General features: G+C 47.3%; 1 protein-coding gene across 1 annotated transcript in view; it reads right to left on the bottom strand.

Annotated features, from left to right (window-relative positions):
* The window catches only part of LOC119188176 (phosrestin-2), a gene marked incomplete at its 5' end in the record, with an annotated part of 521661 nt that overhangs the window by 24896 nt on the left and 479329 nt on the right, over positions 1 to 17436 (bottom strand). Inside the window, one exon of the mRNA XM_037436098.2 lies at positions 2140 to 2270. Within this exon, the coding sequence (XP_037291995.2) occupies positions 2140 to 2270 (131 nt within the window). The remainder of the gene's footprint in view (positions 1 to 2139; positions 2271 to 17436) is intronic.

Raw genomic sequence — 17436 nt, 5'->3', positions numbered from 1 at the left:
GTATATAGCAGAACTTGGAAAGATTTGCCAATTTCTCCTAAATGTACTGTTTTGTTCAACGAGTCGACATTTGATTTGATTCGATATGTGGGCTTTAACGTCCCAAAACCACCATATGATTATGGGAGATGCCTCAGTGAAGGGCTCCAGAAATTTCGACCACCAGGGATTCTTTAACGTGCACCCAAATCTGAGCACTTCTTCGCCCGTCTAAACATGCGCCGAAGCGATTTGGCCTAACCCGGCTGTCGCGGGCATTGCGAGGGTTAGCAGGGCCGATCGCATTTGCGAATGGCGACGTCAACACCAACGATGCGCGAGCCAGGGAAGCCGAACGCAAGCGTCGGCAGCTGAAGACCAACGATATCGAAGAGGTAATAGTCAAGTACACCGATATTGTTCGAGAATGGAGATGGCGCGCGGGCAATAGCAACGAGAGGTGAGCCAACGAAGCCGAGCGCAAGCGTCTTCAACACGTCGGCAACACCGACGTGAGGCGAGCCAAGGAAGTCGAGTGGAAGCGCCGACAGCGGAAGGCATTAATGTCTCGAAAGCACCGCGCGCCCTCCATCGAAGCCCGCCCGCGAGCGCAGGTAGCAGGGCTCCACCGACGCCGCGCGCCCTCCATCGACCAATCCGGAGGCGACCTGAAAGAACGATCCGAAACCTCTCGAAGACGTTCGTGCTCCGATTGCGTAACCGCGTGAGGGGCCATGGATGTAAACAACACTCACATACACGTGGGTACGGGCCTTGTTAGAGGCGCGTAAAGAGTTCGGCATATGCCCCGCCGCGGTGGTCCAGAGGCTAAGGTACTCGGCTGCTGACCACAGGTCGCGGGATCGAATCCCGGCTGTGGTGGCTGCATTTCTGATGGAGGCGGGAATGTTGTAGGCCCGTGCGCTCAGATTTGAGTGCACGTCAAAGAACCCCAGCTGGTCAAAATTTCCGGAGCCATCCACTATGGCGTCTCTCATTATCATATGGTGGTTTTGAGACGTTAAACACCACATATCAATCAATCAATCAATCAATCAATCAATCAATCAATCAATCAATCAATCAATCAATCAAGAGTTTAGCATCGTACTCTCGTCACGTGGTGCGCCCAGTCCCCGCCCCCGGCTAGCTTGCCTGACTGCTTTCCCTTTCCCGGCGGCAGCGCGCGCGGCAGTTTCGAATGAAGCCTCCTTCTCCCCTTTTTTTCTCCTTCTTCTTTCACTTCCCCTCCCACATTCCCCGCTCGGAGCCGTGTTGGTCACTTCCTTGTAAAAGACAGCAACAGCTCCACGCTTATTTCTTGACTTTTCCCCTCAAGAGCCTCTACGCGTAGCCGTGCGCATCGGCGACGTTGCGATCTTCGCGCTGTACCAAGTGGCTTTGAAAAGAGGAAAAAGGAAGAAAAAAAGCGCAGTCCCGTTACTGCCTCTCTTAATCGCTGTACCTCGCTCCCAACCCACCGAAGGAACAGGTTCAGCGCTGTCTACAGTAGACGCTGGCTGATTGCGGCGAGGTGTGCCGACGCGCACCTCTTGTAGTCGAGGGCGACTTGAACTTTGACGTCAGCGTAGGAGGAGAAAAAGAATGGCTCGTCGATTACATGCGTGACGCACTCGCTGAAATGCGTGTCGGCGGAACGGAGACTACCCACTACGATAAGAATAACGCGCATTGATCTGAGCTTTGCCAACGTCAACGTAGAATGCCTGCAGGAGCCTGTCAGCGTGTACTTCACTGATCACAAGGCCGTGGTAGTCATGGAGAAACGCGTGCCAGCTCTGGTACAGCGCCCGCGTCCGCCCTGAAGAAGTGACGAGACCTACGCCAGCCATCGCTTCAAACGAATCTTCCAGCGCTCACCGCATCACCCGCGTTAGCGCCGTTTACCCGCCATGAGCGCTAAATAAATAATAAAGAAAACGTGAACAGTCGGTTTTTTCAATCAAGAAACTCGCTAGCAGAATACGCCTGCGCCGGCATTGCTAGGCAAGAGAGGGGAATAACGCCGGAGAGGAGAGGGGGCGCATGCGCTGTAAGTGTGGTCACGCCGCACACCGGATTGAGCTCAACCATAGGATGTTTCGCATCTAAAACACGGATGCGAAAGAAACACATGAAGGAAAATGCTAAATCGCTTACTTGCTCTGCGCCGGCGTCTCTTCTTCGTCAAGCAGGGTGTAGCACCGAACCAGGTACCGGACTCCGCACGTATCTCCGGACTCGGGAGTCAGCCGCTGCATCACCGTCGACACTGGTGCGTCGCGGGGAAACTGCGATACAGGCAGTGCACGGATACCGTTGCAGCATCGCCAGGCATTCGAAGTGCATGGCGGGAAATCACCTTATCCTTTGTGATTTTTATGAAAACAGCACCAAACTTTTAGTTACGCCCGCCCGTAGACGAGATATAGACTGTACATTAACCGAATTGATAACACAACAGATAGAATGCGAATTGCTGTCACTTCCCCGTTTCGTCCACGAGTACTCCATTTCGGTTTCTCTGCATAGTAAACAAGCTGCCTTTTCTGATCAAATTAAATAGTGTTGTGAGTGCTGCAGGACCTTGTTTGTACGTCGTCCGCAGCCAACTTGTCCTCTTTTTGGGCTGTTTGAGCAAAGATAAGAAATCAGTAAGCTCTCGTTGTGTATCTATATTAGCATCTAAAGCAAATAAACTTCATCGACCCATCAGGCCGCTGAGCCAATTTAGTAGCGCATGAGGATCAGCACACTGGCCGCAGAAAACAGAAAATAACGCAAAAGAAAACGAAACCCGAGATTCAAAGATCTCAGACGCAGTTAATACAATGGGTGTTGCAAGGAATTCTACCAAGTATCTACAAGTGCCACCGAAGAAACACCCTATACTTTTACTCAACATACTTGCTACGATGACCCTTCGTTCGGCGATCTGCAGAGCCCAGAATCGAGATTGGCCAGTGCCTCGTTTTGTTGCCCAAAGCTTCGCGGTAATGGCAAATATCACCGACAGTCGGCACATGATGCCCCGCAAGCACACGCTATACCCGCAATCTTGTCAATGCGCGTTTGGTGTATTCGCGAGAAAGGACCCGCTACCTTTGGCAGCGACGCGGCTGAGAGCTGCAGTGCCGCTCTAACCAGCGCCGTGTTTCCTGTACGCGTAACGGTCCAGGGTTCTGGATCTCATTGGCCGCTTACCCGTTGGGTATACCGCTCATTTGTGTTCCCCAAACTTTCTTCTTGTAATCAAGGACCGAGAGCACCGAGAGGAAACAAGTTTGTTTTGAGAGCATGCAGAATGCGGCCCATTACGGGCATCGCAGGCTATCACACAAACCTGCACGTAAGAGGAAACGTCGATACGTCCTCCACCGTAGCAGCCAGCATCGGTCTTCATTAGTTGGAGCAAAAGTAAAAACACAATCTTCTCGAGAGAGTCTATTACGCCTCCTTCACGATATAGTTCTCTTAGTTCTCTAGCGGGAAACGAGTCTGTTTACTACCGTCTACTTGTTTCAGTATTTCCTACCGTTCTCATGTTCTTGCTTCTGATGCCTCCGAAAGAGCAGTCTCGTGGTTTCTCAGTGACCAGCAGCAGCTTAGCACGGGTAAATGTCGTCTAAATGAAAGGTAAATAACCTAACATAACTGGAAGGCACTCTATTCCGCGTTTTAGCGGTCACCTCGTTTGCGAAAGTAGCACGATTAGCGTTGCGGTGCGAGATAAGTGGCGAATAAGGTTCAGTTGTGGCAAACCGTTGCCGGTGTCGTAAGTAGCTGCGCTTTCTATAAGGAGGTCCACAGCTACCATAGTTAAGGAATATCATAGTTGAAAATGAAGAAGAAATCGACATGGGCCGTGCATGTAGCACGTAAGCAGGATAAGCGCTGGTCCTTGAGGGTAACTTAATGGATTCCCAGTGAAGGCAAACGCACGAAGGGGAAACAGAAAGTTAGGTGGGTTGGTGGGAATAAGAAGCACAAGACCGGGTTGATTGGCGGATCAGGATTGCCTTTGCCCTGCAGTGGTCGTAGACAGGCTGATTATGATGGATGAATGCACAGATGAGAATGAAGTGCATTATAGAGGCCTAAAGTATCAATGCTAACACTATTACTCACTTTAAAAAGCAATCTGTTAATAAAATGTTAACACTCGCGTTGAAACTAGAATTACTGTCATGTGATTCCTTTTTTGAGCCACTGGTGTGCCATTTATGAAAAGGTGACCTGATTTCGCTTCATTCAACCTGTTGCTTTACGATCGGCAGGCGATGATTAGTTCTTCAAATAAGTTGGTTCGTCGAGGCCCATCTTTACTCAGTTAAAACTAAAAAAAAAAGAAAAATGTCCCCCGCATCTTCCCACGGGAGGAACGCGAGTAAATGCGTCGCAGAGGGGGAGGGGTTAACAAATGTTAGCCCATCGTTGTGGCACCTCTAAAGAATAACCCGCCCCGCCGCGATGGTTTAGTGGCTAAGGTACTCGGCTGCTTACCCGCAGGTCGCGTGATCGAATCCCGGCTGCGGCGGCTGCATTTCCGATGGAGGCGGAAGTGTTGTAGGCCCGTGTGCTCAGATTTGGGTGCGCGTTAAAGAAGCCCAGGTGGTCAAAATTTCCGGAGCCCTTCACTACGGCGTCTCTCATAATCATATGGTAGTTTTGGGACGTTAAACCCTACATATCAATCAATCAAAAGAATCACTCAGTCCATTTGTGCTGTCTACTCATTTTGTTGACGTCGAACACTTTCCGCGTGTCTAAATTAAGCGGATTTTGTCATACAGACACATGTTTGTCTGTTTGTCTTGCTGTTTCTAGGGCGGGAACTTGAACGCCCTGATAAGTTTCATTAGGGATTGTGTCAGCGCTCCTCAGTCAAGCATGCTGTTTAGGCAGTAGTGGCGAACCTTTATCTCTTGATATGCGTAGCATTCACTCTAGTTGAAACAAAAAATATCACGGCATATCCACGGAGTGAATGATGATGAGTGGGGCGAAGCGTCCGTCAGCCTGTCCGTCCGTCCGTCCGTCCATTCGTTCTTGCTTCCGTCCGTCTGCGCGATAATCTGTGCGTCCGTCCATGCGTCCGTCCATCTGTCCGCGCGTTCATCCGTCCGCACGTCAGTGCGTCCATCCGTCCATGCCTCCGTCCGTGCGTCCATCTAGTGAACACTCAAAGTTCCGCCATCTCCCATCTGACAATCCCTGCATGTGGCACATGCCCGCTCCACGCGTCCATTCATCCATCCGTCCGTCCATGCGTTCGTCCGTGCGTCCATCTAGTGAACACTGCAAGTACCGCCGTCTCCAATCTCGCATCCCCTGTCGCACATACCCACTCTAGATCGGGTATGTGCCACCGGTGGTTATGTATGACAACGGAGGATGAACAGACCCACGCCTTAAGGAGCTTCGCCCCTAAAAATCACCAGGGTATCGAGCGGAAACCAGCTTGCTCGACAGCCTTTCGCAGGTAAAGGACAAGCGTCCTGTGGTTATGTTGACTTTTGTTTGCTTGCTTCTTTTAGTTCAAACTGTAACGTTAAACTTTCACATGAATTTGCGTGTTTGTCTATTCTACACGAGAATCTACAAGACCTTTTAATTAATCTAGATTAGGCAAGCTTATACAAGAAAACGCACATTTTTGGGAGTGCCGCAATCGCATGTTGATAGTTTGTCACCACAAACATGCAGACATACATGCACTACACGTTTTAGAACCCGAAGAGTGCGTCCGCACCAACTTAGCGCATTAACGATGAGACATCTTAATGCACCACCCACATGTCCGCTCAAATTTACCAGAGGGCTTCAGTAGAAGTTTGGCTCCACCGCGCGCACAGAGTGCACAGGGAAAGTCAACGACATGAAGTTTCCAATGGCCTTGTGTAGTGGGGCGAAGGGGCCATGCAGTACAGATTGAAATTATCTCGCAAGCGTCCTGCGATTACCGCCAGCGAGTGCTTGCCTCTTACACGAGATTAAAGCACGTGCAATGAAAACAACAATTTATCGAAATATGTCAATAGTCTGGCGCTATTCTGCACCGCAGTCGCCTCTCCGCCTCTCGTGGCTATACTAGTAGTACAGATTATAGAAGGAAAGACTGCGATAACAAAAAGCAACTGTGAAAGCAGGGAGCACAAATGGCGTGATCTGTAATATTTCTTTACGTTGTAAGCTGTATGTAGCCCTGCCACATCAAACAATTTCTTTAATAACTTCCCTTTGCACTTAAGGGAATCGCGTCCGCGCCTATACACTGAACGCTGCTAGTCGCTGTTACCAGCTTCAAGGCGAATAATAACACATATATAATAAGAAAAAAAGTTATCGGAGGCGGGAAGGGTTTGCCTGTGGCAATATGTACTAACCCTGCGCCGCCGGCATTCTTGTTAAAAGGAAAGGTTTTCTTGCTTGTCTCGGAAATATGGTCAAGGTGTAATCCGAGGACTTTCCACTTAACCCCAGCTATTATGCGCGCGCCTTGCCTCCTCGAAGAACAAATTACGCTCGTTTAGTTTTGCGGACTGCAATAGGCACGCCGGGAAAGGGTGTTGCGAATATGAATGAATGCGGATTTCATGCTCTTCACCCATTCCCAAACGATGGTTATTCTGGTAATATAACTTTCATAACACGTTTGGAAGGTTTGAACACGCACACAAACGTGGCACCACATTTCATAGAGGGCTGAAAAACACTTCTAAACGTAGTGCAGTTTGATTAAAAGAAATCAACGACATCTTCCCAAAGGGAACCCTGTTGGGACGCGAGGCAGCAGCGTTGCGCACAGACACAATTGCGCCTCGTAGGTGTCGTTGGTCTTCCGCTGCTCACACCCCGTTCCATTGGCTCGGGCCTCGTTGATAATGCAGGCGCGACATCACCATTTGCGAATGCGATCGGCTCTGATAACTCTCGCAACGCCAGCGACGGCTGGGTTAGGCCTAATCGCTTCGGCACATGTTTCAGCGGGCGAAGAAGCTTCGCTTTCACGGCGTCTTCTCCCCCACAGATAAACGAGCCGAAAGAGTGTTCACTTTATCTGCGCTCGAACGTTGCGAACGGCGGAGAGGGTGAAGCGAAAGAGAGTTGACGTATCCGCGAACTGCGAGGGCAGGCGTGACCTGCTTGGCACCGCCCCAACACCTGCGGCGAGGGGAGGGCGATGCGGCGTGGTAGTACGGAGACACAGACGGACAGCGTTGCACAGGCTAGTCAAAGAGTCGCTTCGCATCTAATAAGATGATTCTTTCGGGAGCATGCTGATTACAGCAACAAATCTGTCGTACAATAAACGGCTGAGCTAACCATCCGATCGTAACCAAGTTTTGCTTATACGGATGCGTCATGACTGTTAAATGGACACGTGCCAAAGGCCCACATTAGAAATGTCCAACATTTGGTGCGAAATACCCTCCCTCGAAATCAGTTTATGTTAATATAAGAATAAAAACACTTAAAGAGCCATATCACACGTGAGACGACTGCACGGGAGCTGCGAGATGCGCGGGCACAGCGCTGCTTTGAGACCGTAGGGAAACAGCTTGTGAGACCGAGTGTAGCTAGCAGCCTCACCAATATGTAATGTGTACCGTTTTAAAAGGAAGGAAACACATCTCGAGCACAGTAATCCTATGAATGACCAGTGTGACGTTTCTTTCTCTTGGAGGAGTTAGAACCCCGTGGACTGCAGCATCGTTGACACAACACGACGCCTATGATAGTTCAGTGATAGGGAGTGCTAGTCTCGATGACGTGGAAATTAATTTATCAACTTTCTCGTGGTATATGACAATTGATAACACTATTTTATAACCACGCACAAAAATTTTCGTGTAGCTTTCAGAAGTCACTGCCATTCGCAACTGTCAGTAGTAGAGTTCGTACTATTTGTACGCCGACTCATTCTAAAACTCTATGCGGAAACATGTTCCTACACGGCTGCGACTTGACTGGTAAAGTAAGGGTTTGGCCCAAAGTGTTCAATAAATTCTAGATTGGTGATGATGTTCTTACTGTGTTTGAAACGAATTGATACGGACCTAGAAACTCGGCGAGACATTCAGACACTACACTGCACGTGCACGGTTGTTCACTGAGTGTGCTGTGTTTCTTGCGTATATAGTAGAGTGGTGACAACAGGGATCAGAACCTTCAGAGTTTGCTCACTTTACCGACCACACATATGACTCTCATACCTACGTAGTAGCAGAGTGCGTTGGGCATATGTGTACAGAACATCCTCTTTTACGCATTTTATTTTTGTTGCCTAGCTCCCTGTCTTTCTTGGTACTAGAACTTAGGTATTATTAAGCAGCTCGGTCCTGTCGGAGCAATGAACTTCCCCAGTTTTGAATAATGTATTTCTTCTCTCTTTCCCCGAGTTACCCGTGAATGTTACCGTCAACAAGACGCGATATACATACACTACAGTGGCTTTACAGTGTAGACGTCAGAACACTAACTGCGATCGCAATTACATGAACCCCGAATGATTAATAGTGAGATAAACCGGAAGACTACGATCCATCTTTGTGATCTGCAGCTGCACGCAATCATGGTCTATAGACGATAATTTAAAAAGAGGCAAGGCCGTTTTTTTTAGGAACGCCTCGCTGAGCTGTGCACTCACACTGCGTCGCTACGCGAGCATCTAAATTTATCACGCTTTAGTAAAGGACACTCGGGGATAAGTGACGGATTACAGCGTATGATGAGATCTGCCTAGTGACAGTCCGCCCTTCGTCAAATGAACGAGCTGTTTTCCATTCAAATAAGGCCGGTGAAGTGACGCAAATGCACTGACCCAGCTGGGCGTTGCTGTATTGAATGAGAAAGATCATTAGACCTTTGTTCCCCGTGAGTCATCGATCGCTGTTGTAAGAGCAGAAACAAACATGCTTTCGACTTTCTGGGAAAGTTGAAAAAACAAAAACAGAGAAATGCAGAGTATGAAAAGCGAAGAACGAGAGTTTGCATGACGGAAGAGAGAAATGGCGAAAAAAAAAAAAAACTTTTGACAGCACCTCTAGTGACCGCTAAAGTGAGTTCCATTCGACTTGCTTTTACTGGGACCGATGAAAACTTCAAAAAAGAATTGATTTTTACGTTATTGAGTTTTACGAAGAGTTTTGCGCTTCTCCTTTATATGCTTTGTGATGACAACTCTTGTGAAAAAGAAGATAAACAGCCAGTGCAGTGCATTCGCACCAACTTCTTGTATACATTTAATAATAATAGTAACAAAAAATATTAAAAGGAAACAAACTTAGGGGTTTGCCAGAGGTAATCAGAAGAAAAGCGACGACAACGATTGCTATACATAAACGCGCACGTAGGAAGCTATGAACGCAATGTCACCCCCCCCCCCGCCCCCCTAAAAAAAGCAAAATAAAACATGAGACTGTTTACAAGTCCTGACTCTCGCAGTCGCCTCTTCACATACTCAGCAGAAAAGTGTCGGAAAAGTAGTCATTCGTCAATGCAAGATAAATATTATTGACCAGCTCACGTCCACGATCAATTTCAAATTTAGATTTGTAACGCCATAATGCGAGTGTCGCTTCGAGTAAAGCAAAACGCGCTCTGCACTGCCAGTAACTTTCATCGAACAAAAAATTACTTCGTTGGTTCGCTAGTAAATTTACTCGCTCCTTATTATAACGCTACAATTCACCTGTCCTTGTCGACAATAACTCGTAATTCGTTGCGCGTACGGATAATTTGAGTTTAGAAGAGTAGAGGTTTTGGGCCGGTTGGGGATGCATGGTCGGTGAAATGAAGCACAATGAACGGGACAACAAAAGGAGATATACACACTGGACGACGCGGGTATTTTGCGAGCGTCTGCGGAAGCATAATAATTCGAGTTGTCCCTGCACTTCGCGACGAAAACGCGTCATGGAGGCTTCTATCAGAAAAACGATTCATGAGTGAGAGGCGAACAACCACGCGTTTCTTAGCTGCCAGGAATGGCCCGCTTCCAACGCGTAGGCAATATTAAAAGATGATAAACATTTAAAAAAATGGAGAATGCAAATGATAGTGGTAAAATAAATAAATTAATAAAAAACATTATTCCGACGGTGGTATAGCGATCACTGGAACCAATGCTCGAGGTGTCTTCCTCGCTGTCGCAAGCCGCGTTTTCTTCTGGCCTTCGCTTTCCAAGCCAGTCTCTGATCGGCCCAGGGGAGTCTTCTTTTCCTTTTGCCACCGTAATCAAGCGACGTAATTGGCGAAGCGGAGCGCGTAGCTAAGTGGATTATAATTGCACCGGAGTCAGTGGGTTGCGTACTTTCCCGCCTACTATACAGTTCCATCAAGCGAGCCTGCTGCCGCTTCGGTTGCGCCAACCACGCCCACACGTCTTCGTTACGCTTCGTACTTTCCTCCGATGTCAGTGTCGCTCCATCAACCTAAATCGCCTTCCACGGGACACGTCTATCTATCTCTCGCGCAGTCCTAATATCGCGAGGCCAAACCGTCCTTTATCCCGGAGACTCAATGCGAGACGACCTCTCATCTGCGAACGGAGCCTGGTGGGCTTAAGCAAGCCATGTGTCCAACTAGATGCGGTAACAGATCGTGGGGGGGGGGGGGGGGCGTAACTGGCGCAGTGGCGGTGGCGTAATAAGGGGACATTATGTGACACGCGGTGCTGTTACAATGCAGCACATGCCGTTGCGTGGGCGAAGCACAGGAAGGCGCCAGACGACAGCGGACTCTGTGTCAGCTCTTAAAAAGTCTGCGGTGATCGGAATTCTTGTTTTGAAAGCAGATTTACGTTTTAAACAGCTTTGATTTGAGAAGAAACATGGCCACTGTTAATAACGAACATTTTCTTTCGCGAATTGAAATAATCGTTCTCGTTTTACTGGCTTGAATAGTAGTAAGTTCACCTTGCATGCAGTCGACCCTATACATAAAACTGAATAGACGCTGGGTCATCTGGCAGAAACAGGGCACTGCTTTTGAAATGTAAATAGACGATGAACAGTCGAGTTCATCTTGATTAGCATAGTGTATTGGCTGTGCTTAACATCGATGAGCACAGGCAACCTATCACTTACAGACATCAGTGCCAAGGTAACAGGGGCTTGCAGTCTTAACTATGTGATCTCAATAAATTTTATTGTCTTCCGTAAGCACGTGTTTCAGTGAACAGGGCAGTACACTCGTGTACTGTAACGGTGCGTTGTGCGCTTTGTTATGGCAAGGCACAATGCCGTTGTGTCCATAAGGCTCGGTGCTATAGGGTTTTTACTACCTTATGTGACTGCCGAGTATATAATATTGCTGTACGTATAGGAAATTGCCACAGTTTTGTTTACAGATGGGTCTATTGGGGAGTAAGATGCCGTCGAGCTGATTCTCCAGTAGCTATAGGTTTCGTTCAATGTCATCATGAAGAGACCTCCTTGTACTCCTCCTGTTTACTTATTACTAGATTATAAGTCGTAAAACTTTTGTTGTAACGGAACACAAGATCCCGCGACCGTGTTTTAAAAGTCAGGCTTTCTTTTTTGCCTGCACCATTGAGTTTGGCATTGATATACATGTATATATAGACAATATGAGCCACTGGAAATGCATACTTAAACAGACAAGTATAGTTTCTGGCTCATGTATGGTCTGAAATTGTGACATTTAATTGAAAAAGCCCCGTAAACAAAGCTTGCTGTACTGGATGACTGCGGATTGCTTTTGACGACGTGAAAATGTTTCAACACCCTAACATATGTGCACGAACGTTTTCCCGTATCGTCCCAATCAAAATTCAATCGTCGTGGTTCCGGTGATTAGTCATAAGTGGAGATCAGTCAGTATATTAGCGATTAAATAAGAGATTAGTAGCCTAGCACGACACCTTAGGCACGGGGCTACTATGCGTTAGGTTGCTGTCAGCTGTATAGTAAACCAATGGGCGTGGGTTTTGCCCGCTACGTGCAAGAAGTCCCCGATCTTGGTCAACTTTCAGAACGTGTGTAGTACGCCTGTAGATCTACATTTATTTAGGTATGTAGGGCACATTTTTGTGCATCACTAACATTGGTGCATCGACAAGCATGGCGCACTGCTTTCTTCTCCGTATGCAGATAGCCGACAAGTGCACGGAGGCGTGCTAGTTCTATCAATCACTTGTGTTCTTACAATAAATTGCGCACGCATTTTGCCATCAGTCGGTGAACTTTCACTCTGGAATGAGTGATTGATCTTGTAGAGATTTAGCGAAAAAGTATAAAATTTTATTTATTTATTTTTCTGTTCATGCTGCCTTCGCTCGTGTACCTAAAGGTATCTTGCTCTGTGATTTGCCACACTTCGAAATTCATCCTAGAACCTCCAGGTCGAACCTTAGTGGTGTTTGCGTTACAGGTGGTTTTAATGCACGCCCAGCGTCACTTCTTCAGGAATTTTCTTTTATTAACGACTCTGCTCAAAGCGCACACCGTATGATTGCTAAGCAGGCTGAAGAGAATCGTCAGTCGCCAAAGTAGTATCCGAAGCTTCTGACGTACGTCCTTAGCGGAAGCGGTGTCGAGGTCGGGCACGTGGGGTCAATTTTCGAATATTGGTCACCTGCTGCCCTCCTTATAGTCTGGCGGCGTGCGTTCGCCTTCAGCTTAAGACTAAAGGAACTTTAGTTTTCACCTATACCCTTAGGCAAATACTCCGACTCACTCGTTGTATCCTCTCCGTTTTCCTTCCGACGCGGTTTGGTGCAGCCACAACGAATCGAAATACTGCTGGGAAAGGCACTTCGCGAAAGCGAAATGCGTGACATTGGAAGCAGCCGCGTCCTGCGGGCTTTTGCTTAACTTAACGTCTTCTGCGAATGTCAACACATTACCAAGAGTTGCGACGTGGAGTAGGACGGTATGAATTATGCAGGTCAAATACGGAGTGCACAACGCAACTACGCTGCGCAACTTGCACGTTGCGCTGCGCTACGAAAGTTGTCAACGAAGGCTCCCTAGTAGGGTTGAGAGCTGGGCTAGTTGGTGAGACATAATTTAACCATATGGTGTAGTAGCGCGAATTCACGGGGACGAAGAGGACAAGAAAGCGAGTGTCGTGTTTTCTTGTCCTCTTCGTCCCCGTGAATTTGCGCTACTACACCATATGGTTAAGTTAAGGCTCCCCAGCGTTTCCATAGCCTCTGCGCTATTGTTAATACGCATGACTCCCAATACTGTACTGCCGAGACTGCGATGTCAGTTTTTGTACTCCCGTGCAACACTCAGGAGAGGAGCTGATCATTCTCTTTGTTCAAATGGTCTATAGGGAAAGGTGGTGCTATAAGCAAATATCACAGTAGTGTGCCTATCCTTTGACTCGCGTACAAAAACACGCGCACGAGTTCCGGAAAGGCAAATAATAATAATAATAATAATAATAATAATAATAATAATAATAATAATAATAATAATAATAATAATAATAATAATAATAATAATAATAATAATAATTGTGTGTATGTTGTTGGACTCGTTCAGCGAAGTCAATCACTTCAATAAGCTAAGCCCGAGGCTTTTCCGTCCAAGTCCGCGGTTCCCATTGTCATGGGTAGATGTGTGGATGTGAGACACACAAAAATTTAGAATAGACAAACAACAATAACAATTGTGACGAAACAGTATAAAACACTTACAAGCACAACCACTTTATACTATCCGATGGCTTTAACGTAGACATTGTGAACCCTATAACCTAGCTTTGTCGTCGACTGTTTATGTCACTTCATGTCACCTCGTGTCACTTAGTGTCACTTTATGCCACTTTTAAACGTGTGGTTTTTCCCCACGATACTCATAGCTTCACCCTCTCGTCATGATTCCCTTCGTGGAGGTTCGCGGATCTTTTTTTTTTGCACTATTTGTACCATAGGAGCTTGTTTGTTTGAAACTTCTTTAATCTTTGCTCTAAGACACTTCTGGACCTTTAATGTTAGTTGAGACATCGGCGCCACTGTTGTGGACACTTTATCTTCCGCTGGCTCTCGCGTTGAGTATACAACACAGTAGACCGAGTTTTAAGCGAGAAAAACGGTGAACAGAGACTGAAAAAACTGGAGAAGGGCAAGGTTTGCTGCGGGCATCTTTTGGTGTAAGCGCAGCCGACCAGGTAAACACATCTGACATTTCGCCGTGCTGGGCAAACGGAAGTCCTGGTCAGATTAAACGTCCATCACACTCAGCGTGGCGTCAGGGGACACACCCAACCTACATCGAGACTCGCCCTGTTCCTTTTTTTTCTTACTCATTTTCTCATCTATTCACTGCTCTTCTTCAACATCTTTGTTCTTGTTCTTCAGTCTTTTTTTTAATAGGCGGTGGTCGTGTAACCTTAATGACTACCCAAACCGCACGCTAATGACGTACGTGCCACAAAGCGCAAGGTATTCTGACGAAGCATCCTGTTGAACACTGCGGCATAAATGATCTTTTAATGTCACTTTGTGCCACATCCGTCGTTCCACTCTCATAGCTCTTATTCTGACCTGCACGACAGATAAACAGACAAAACTACTAGGACGGAACGATAAGCGCCCACGATATAATGCAAATTCATTACCGTTAACTTAAACACAAATTTGCCCCGCCGCGGTGGTCTAGTGGCTGAGGTACTCGGCTGCTGACCCGCAGGGCGCGGGTTCGAATCCCGGCTGCGGCGGATGCATTTCCAATGGAGGCGGAAATGTTGTAGGCCCGTGTGCTCAGATTTGGGTGCACGTTAAAGAACCCCAGGTGGTCTAAATTTCCGGAGCCCTCCACTACGGCGTCTCTCATAATCATATAGTGGTTTTGGGACGTTAAACCCCACATATCAATCAATCAACTTAAACACAAATTTAACCATTAAGAGCCACCGCTTTTTGAAACAAAGACTTATTCCTTATGGCTGCAAGTGAAAACAAACACATTTTATTCAAAGCAACGAACCTGCATGCATTCGACACGACGGGTTTCTCGTGTGCACTCACGTACCAAACACATGTCGGCTATTTTCACGTATATTTGCGAAATATTCCGGCTACGGTAAAAATGAATTCTAATGGAAGATCGCGAGCGCTGGGCTGGATTGCAAACGGAGCGCGCATATGCGAGCGGGATTGCTCTCGCCAAATCTGCGAATGAAACGCTCGCGTCTCGACGGGTGTTGTTGGTGGGCAGAAATCTAGCAAGGGAGCACGAGAAGGTGCGAGGGAGTGCAAAGCGTTTTCCGGACATCCATCGGTGATTGGACGAAAGGCGGCCGCACAGAATACGTCACTTGAACATGCGGTCAAATCCGCGGATTCGCCTGCATTGATTTGCATTGCTCCGTGGAGCAAGAATTCTTGCTCCACGGAGCAATGCGTGATCTGCGGTTGCTCTCAATCTGCCATTGGAACGCACAATTAACGCTCCCAATCCGCCATTGGAATGTGATTGCTCCGCTCAGATCCGAAAAAAAAAACCCTGATCTGGATCTGCCATTGGAATTCAACATAAGTTGGAGCTTCGTACGAAACAGCGTTTTATCATTTGAGTGGTTGATAACAAGCGCTCCTTTATGCACAAGAGAGAGTGTGCATCGTGCTGCGTTCCGCGCCGAGTAACCTCGACACGCGTAGTTTGATTATTCGAGAGCTACCGCCGTGGATCCATACCGAGACTAGAATCGGTGCATCCTATTTTTAGTGCGGTTCTCCACACTTACGCAACGACATGAAAGGACAATCTCGTGTAACGAAGTTGATTTCGTTACCATATATATGTGCCGTGTGTGGGGGGGGGGGGGGGGGGGGCTGCTGTTTTTATCACTTTGTGCCGCGCCGACGAAATCGGATTACTGGTCGTAAAAACTGGATTTGCGTGCGACTCATTGCAAAAGAGATGGGCTGCGGAGTCACTCCGCATTCGTCTACTCATCTCCCTTCGAGCGTGCGTGTATGCTCAGTTTTCTCTAACCTACAGTGCCACAAGTTTTTTTTTTCTTACAACGATATATCTGACCACTCTGAACCAGAGAAACCAATGTACAACAAGACGCTGCTTGCAGAAGTCCGACAGAATTAGAGAGACGATGGTTCAGTCCTTAAAGGCACACGCGGGGAGGAAGGGTGGAAGAAGGAAACCGATGCGGGGAGGGCCAAGAAGGGGCATTTTGTCTTGTCCTCCGGAAACAGAGAGAGAGACAAAAAACAATGGTGTAGGCAAAAGTAATTAGCTGGCGTCGGGAGCGCCACTTGGACGTACAGATGTAGGCCCGATGCGAGGAACACACACTGTGTTTACGCGACAGCTGAGCTAATGAATCGGCCAAGGTCGCGGCGCAACTGGCGTCCGGCTTGTCTGCAGCGACGCTCCGGCCTTTGAGCCCGCAAGCGGCGGCCACTGAAGCCGATAAAACGAGCACAACTCACGCGGGCTCCATCGTCCTTTGGGCACCCATTCCACTCGCTAGGCTTTAACGGTGCCTAAAAAACACACGCCATCTTTCTCTTAATCCTACCCCTCTCGCGCGAACAACGTGGTTTCGTGAGACATGTGCATAATGCGCAGCGTTTGGTCTTTTCTTTCGTGGCAAAAGAGAGTGGGTTAGTGACGACGGCTTAGAATGGGATTACACCGCACGGATGTATCCGTGATGGGTTCACACGGGAAGAAATAAGGTAACGGCTATCATAGTATTTTGCGCGAGGCTTAGGGGACGAGACATGGGTCTTCGTGAGCAATGGTGAAGAAAAGCGAAGCAAGGAAACGAAAAAAAAACACTATATAGTAGTCAATATAGTTGTAAAAGGACGAAGTCAGTAATACAAAATTAGGTGCGCAAGCAGGTAGATCAGGCGCACGCCTTCTTCTTCTTAAAAAAAAAAGAAAACAGGGAAGACACTGCGGCATTAATTCACATCTCCCGTTTATAAATGACTGCGCTAAAGGAATGTACAGCTGTTTCAAGAAAACTGATCACCCTGCAACGTAATAGCTGTGTGGAAGACCAGAGGGGTTGCAGACGTGATATCATGATGAAGCGTGATTTATGCGGTGGCATTCCTCTCTATTCTATTTTCAACTACCCGATTCGTGACCCCCTGGTCTTCAGAGTATGTAAAAGCCTGCATCAACAGCTACACTTTCCAAGTTCGTGACTTGCTCACTATACATACGACGTTGTCGTCTACATAAACGATAGTTATGCCTTTCTCCATCGCAAAACAATAATGTAAGCAGGATGGAGCAGTTCGTGAAGTTTATGAAGGTAAAAAGGCATCGAGTGTGTGGAATTACCAGGATATTTTTTTATTTCATATTTACACAATACTGCAGACCTTAATTGGGTCTATGCAGGAGGGCAGCACATAAATACATACATTCAGAGAAACCACAATGAAATAAGGCAAGTTTAAAAGAAAAAAAACAATATTATCAGAACAAAACAAAAGTAATA

This window comes from Rhipicephalus microplus, chromosome 1 (assembly GCF_043290135.1).
Source record: "Rhipicephalus microplus isolate Deutch F79 chromosome 1, USDA_Rmic, whole genome shotgun sequence".
In the NCBI taxonomy this organism is placed as follows: Eukaryota; Metazoa; Arthropoda; class Arachnida; order Ixodida; family Ixodidae; genus Rhipicephalus; species Rhipicephalus microplus.
The sequence above is the reverse complement of the archived record's forward strand: the minus strand, read 5'-3'. Positions and strand labels throughout refer to the sequence as shown.